The sequence below is a fragment of the Nicotiana tabacum genome, chromosome 10, assembly GCF_000715075.1.
Source record: "Nicotiana tabacum cultivar K326 chromosome 10, ASM71507v2, whole genome shotgun sequence".
Taxonomy (NCBI): Eukaryota; Viridiplantae; Streptophyta; class Magnoliopsida; order Solanales; family Solanaceae; genus Nicotiana; species Nicotiana tabacum.
Genome location: NC_134089.1, coordinates 15,102,037 through 15,108,072, shown reverse-complemented (window position 1 = coordinate 15,108,072; position 6,036 = coordinate 15,102,037). Strand labels below are relative to the sequence as shown.

Sequence of the window (6,036 nt, the reverse complement as noted above, 5' to 3'; positions counted from 1 at the left end):
TGTTGTTGAAATATCATTGTTCCTTTACCGGGAAGTTGTTATATTGCTCTTGTACCCTTGTCGGGATTCCTTGTGATTATTGTTGGCTTGTAAATGGGAGCGGGTAGTACGCCTACCACAAGATATAATGAAATGGGAGCGGGTGGTACACCTCACAGACTTGTTTCTAAATTTCATTATATACACGAAGCGGGGGTACTTCTGCGTTATCGGCCTTTACTAAAATTGCATTTCCTGCTGTAAAGTCGGCTCGTTCGTTATTTGTATGTATCAGACCATAATGGATAGTGAATTTAATAGAACGAAATCCGCTATTGTATGCATATTTCATTAACAGTATCATTACCGCTAATGAGATAACTTCAATTTCGACACATTTAAGGTAAATCAATCCTTATTCCGCACTCCCTCTCACCGGCCTGAAACATATATAAATCATGAATTCTTCAGAGCGGGCCGGCAGGCCGGGCGTACGGGGACCGTCGAAGAAGTGCCTCAACGCGCCGCAGCCACTACTTTGACTCCTTTTATGCAATTATGAACTCCAAGTGGTACGCCTACCACAAGATATAATGAAATGGGAGCGGGTGGTACGCCTACCACGAGATATAATAAAATGGGAGTGGGTGGTACGCCTATCACGAGATAAATGAAATGGGGCGGGTGGCACGCCTGCCACGAGATACATGAAATGGGATAGGGTTGCACGCCTGCAACAAGACGTGAAAAGAAAGTGAAATCTGCCTTTGTTTTCCTTATTCTTGCTAGTGGTTGGATTTTAATTCCTTTATAGTTCTCTTGATATTTTCTTTTATCTGCTATTCCCTGAAGCATGTTTCCCCCTCCCATCCTTACTTGTGTATTCCTGTTTTACTTTTCACTGTATATCATATAACTGCACAGGTTTATCTGGAGTCTGGTTCTAGCCTCGTCACTACCTCGCCGGGGTTAGGCCAGACACTTACCAGCACATGGGGTCGGTTGTGCTGATGCTACACTCTGCACTTATGTGCAGATACCGGAGCAACATTGGGCCAGCTGCAGTAGCTTGGGAGCCAGCCTTCAGTCCACCGAGATTCCGAGGTAGTCCTGCAGGCGTTCGCATGCTCGATGTCTCTTCTATCAGTTATTTTGTTCTGTTATCATTGTATCCGAGACAGTCAGCGTTCCTTCTTTCAAACGTTTGTATGTAGTAATCATATATAGTCCGTGAATGTTGTGACACCAGTTTTTGGGTAGAAACATATTTTGATTTCCGTATTATTTTGGCTTATTTTGTTTAAGTCTTCCGCTTAATCTCATATTCCGCTATTATTTACATATTTATCACCTGTTAATGCAAGTTGTTAAAAGGATTAAAACAAAGGAGTAAAGAATTTTCTAAATTGCATGACTTGTCTAGTTTCTACGAGTAGACGCCATTACGACTCCCGAGAATGGGAAATTCGGGTCGTGACATTTCTCTTCTCTCCCCTTTTCTCTCCAGATTTTGTCTTTCTCCTACAATACAACCCTCCGGACAATGCTCTTCTTTTTATAGGAAACTGATGAATATGAAACAAATTCTTACAACCGTCCAGATTACTGGACGACAAATTAGTTTTGCACTTCAATCTTATCCTCCAATGTCAAAAGATCTGCTAGGATATCATTGAAAGTGGAAACTCTAATTCTTTTATAGATGTGATATTCTATGTACATTATTCATGATATCTGGAAACTAAAGTTATTTTACTCATTTCTCACAGTGATTTTTTTCAATTTCTACTCAAGTGGCATTCTTTTTTCTAATTACAGACACTAGTATAATTAAGTTTGGTTAAAGTAGTTAAATGCAGGTAAAAAGGAAGACAAATGCAACAATATGTCTTTTGTATATTTTGTATCTAATTTATACATAATAAAAATAAATTTCATACAACTAATTATATATTATACAATTTATCTACAACTTTCACACATTATTTCTACCCAGTTAAATACAACTACAATAACATACAACTCAATTTTATACAATATGTTTTTTGTATATTTTGTATCTGATTTATACATAGTAAAAACAAATTTCATACAACTAATTATATATTATACAATTTATCTACAATTTTTATGCATTATTTCTACTCAGTTATATACAACTACAATATCATACAATGTAAATATAATTTTTATACAATGTTGCTCAACTTTCATACAATAGTTAAATAAATAAAAGAAAAATATATAAACAACAGAATATAATTTTTCTACAATTTTACTATAATTTCTGCAGTATAATATATGTCATGTCTTCTTCTTTTTCTTCTTCGAATTTCAATATGAAATTCAGCCAAAACCAAGTCTAATCTTCACCAAAATCCATCAAAATTGAGATATAAACTCCAAATTATATTCCCAATTATTTGCAACAACACATAATCCAAACAAATAATGATTTTTAAAATCCCAAGTTCGAATTCAAAGCTTCAAAGCTTTTTAATGGGTGTCAATAGTGGAATTGCTGCTCTCTTTTCCTTTGCTTTACATTACTGAAATTTGGGATTGAGAGATAGAGAGAGATGTAGAGAGAATTATCAGTTCTTTGCAACAACATCCAATCCAAACAAACAATATTTTTTAAAAACCCAAATTCGAATTCAAAGCTTCAAAACTTTTTAATGGTTGTCAATGGTGAAATTGCTGCTCTCTTGTGCAAGATACGTGGAGAGGGGGTGAGATGTGAAGAGAGAAACATTGGGGAGTGAAAGATATGTTAGAGTAATTTTAGGACACTAATTATTATCATTAATTCCCTTAAAATGTACATAAATAGTAATTGGGTATATAAAATGTAATTATAGTAAAACTTGAGTAGGGATGGTAATATAGTTTCATATAGTGTATAAGAATGTAAAAATTCCTAAAAAGAAATGAAATCTACGTTCAATCTTATGAATAAATACGGGATCTTTACACCTAGGTAGCTTGGCACAATTTACTTTTATAGTCAGTATACATAAATTATACACTGATTATATATGATTATACACATATTATACATATACTATACACTCATCGAGTATTTTCGATAGGCTACTATTTAGGTTAAATATTCAATAAATACCAATGGGATATTAGCACTTTTGATCCCTTAATTATTAGTGTAATTATATCCAAGTATATCAAAATTCAATTATAAGGTGGCTTTTTAAACATGCCCTAGAAAAATATTTGCTATACTTGTTCCTTGTAATGTCACTACTCAATGTCAATCGTCTGAATTTAGCGACGGGTTAAGATTTAAATTTAATGAGTTCTTAACTTTTAGAGACAACATCAAATGTTAGTAATTGGATTCTGAATTTAAATTTTATACAAATACTAAAAAATTAGGACTAAAATTACTAAGTTCAGCCGAATTCTAACTTAACCTTCTAACTCCACCCTACTATCTCATATTCATCTGAAAGACTACTTACTAGGTTTGATTGCACCAATACCAAGGAGAAGCCTTCACTTGCTAATATGCAAGTATCAAAAAATTGACAATAAACACAAAAGTCCTTAGTCATTTCATTATATTATTTGGATAATGGTGACAGGAGGAGAAAATGAAAACTACAAGGAAAAACGACTGGAAAAACTGGAGAAAAAAAAAATACAAGAGAAAGGACAAAAGGCTACAAGTAAACACAATTTGAAGAGACCCTCTTCTTCTAGAATTCTTATTTACAGTTGGAGCAATTTATAAAACTTGAACTCTGAATTTAAGACCTTATATTCATTGACTCCATTTCCTTAAGTACTTCATAATTGCAAATTCTTCCAATTAAGCATTGCTCCTGAAGGAACCAAGTGCTTTGACTGCTCCAGCTCTCAATATAAATTGATGGTAAAATGCAGCAATTGCAGCTCCAATAAAAGGTCCAACCCAGAATATCCACTGTCACATTCAACACAAGCCAAAAGTTAACATCAATTCCTTGCTATAAGATCCAACAAATGTAAATTCTTTTTACACTCTCAGCGAAGGAAGCCTTAACGTAACTGGTCAAGTTGTTGCCATGTGACCAGGAGGTCACGGGTTCAATATGCGAAAACAGTCTCTTGCAAAAATCTCGGGTAAGATTGCGTACAATAGACTCTTGAAGTCCGATTTTTTCCCGGAACCCCACGAATAAGGGAAGCTTAGTGCACTGGGCTGGCCGTTTTACTATTAACATATTTTAACCTTTTAAATGACTTAGAGCTTGTTTGGCCAAGCTTTAGGAAGCCAAAAAAACTTTTTTTTTTGTCAAAAAAGTATTTTTTGGAAATTTTGAGATGTTTAGCCAAAATAAAAAAGTGTTTTTCAACAGTTGTAGAAACAATTTTTCTACTTTTGGAGTGAAGCTAAATTATTGCTTCCTCCAAGAAGCAGAAGTAAGAAATTAATTTGTTTAGGACTAATTTTTTTTATAATAAATTACTCAGCCCTACATGAACGCAAAATACTTTGTATACCAAACTACTTTTTATTATAGTATTTCAGGGGAAAACAAATACATAAAAGGCCAAAATGTATTCAAGTTGTTATAAACAAAAAAAGAGGAGTATTTGCTTACTTGGTCATCCCATGCTTTTTCTTTACCATAAATAACAGCAGCTCCAAAACTTCTAGCTGGGTTAATACCAGTTCCAGTTACAGGAATTGTAGCCAAATGAACCATAAACACAGCAAATCCAATTGGAAGTGGTGCCAACACCTTTAATTAATCACATTAAAAATCAAAATTATCAACCCAAACCATCAAAATTAGCATTAAAATAAGTAATTAAAAAGTCACAAAATTATACTTACAGGAACATGAGAGTCTCTAGCATTTCTCTTAGGATCAGTAGCAGCAAAAACAGTGTAAACAAGAACAAATGTGCCAATAATTTCAGCACCCAAACCGGTACCTGTACTATAACCATCATTCAACGTATTAGCACCACCACCATACTTAACATAGTACGCCTTCTGAAATGCCTTCACCAAACCACAACCACAGATGGCTCCTAAACACTGAGCCAACATATACATAATTGCGCGAACCAACGACACTTTCCTAGCCAAGAATAGTCCAAATGTAACAGCAGGGTTAATATGTCCACCAGAAATACCAGCAGTACAATAAACAAGGACAAAAATCATGCCCCCAAATGCCCATGCAATTCCTAGAATTCCAACACCACCACATTGTTCGCCGTTATGGTCAGGGTCAATTTGGCTCTTGTATCCAATCACAGTGAGGACAGTAATGTAGAGAAATAATAAAGTGGCTATGAATTCAGCTATTATGGCTCTGTAAAATGACCATTTTCCTAGCTCCTCTGGGTCAATTAGAGGTGCAGGGGGTGGGTCTTGGTAGTCTTTTGGGGCATATTCTGTGCCAACTTCAATGTCCTTGCCCATATTTGCCCTTTGTTTAATTCGGCTAAGGAAGAAAGACTAATCTTGAAAATATATTGTTTGATATTTGGCTGAAGTGAAGTTGATAGAAGAGTGATGGGGTATTTATGGAGTTGGAAATTTTAATTTGAGAGTGTACATTATGACTTATTTGATGGATTAATAAATAATTAAACTTAATCATATGCCGCCCCATATTTGCTCACTCCCATTTTCTTGCATTTTTCATATGGTTCAATGTCCCTACCTCTCAGCACAAATCTTCCTTGGGCACCCTTTAAGGTTAGTTTGGTACTAGACATAATTAATCCAAAAAAATTAAATTTGAGATGAGTTTATCCCATATTTGATTGAGATAAAATTACAATATAATTAATTACAGGATTATAGTATTATTTTATCTTTATGAAAGAGTGATATAAGTCATTCCGAAATAATTAACCCTGAACGACCCTCAGTTTACAAGATAGATCAAAATATATTTCCCTTGTCACAAATGACTAATATGCAGAGCGGAGCTACAACCGGAGAAAGGGTTATTTGTTGGACATTCTTCGCAAGAAAATGACACACTGAATATTTAGTTAAATACTTAATTATACAGATACATATATTAAATCTTA

At 34.4% G+C, this 6,036-nt stretch overlaps 1 protein-coding gene across 1 annotated transcript; it reads right to left on the bottom strand.

Moving 5' to 3' along the window:
• Positions 1-3,530: 3,530 nt before the first annotated feature.
• Positions 3,531-5,491, bottom strand: LOC107785544 (aquaporin PIP2-1-like). The gene is given in 3 exon segments (NM_001325404.1): positions 3,531-3,922; positions 4,584-4,724; positions 4,820-5,491. Coding segments are annotated over 3 exon segments (852 nt in total). The 5' UTR covers positions 5,417-5,491; the 3' UTR covers positions 3,531-3,808.
• Positions 5,492-6,036: the final 545 nt, after the last annotated feature.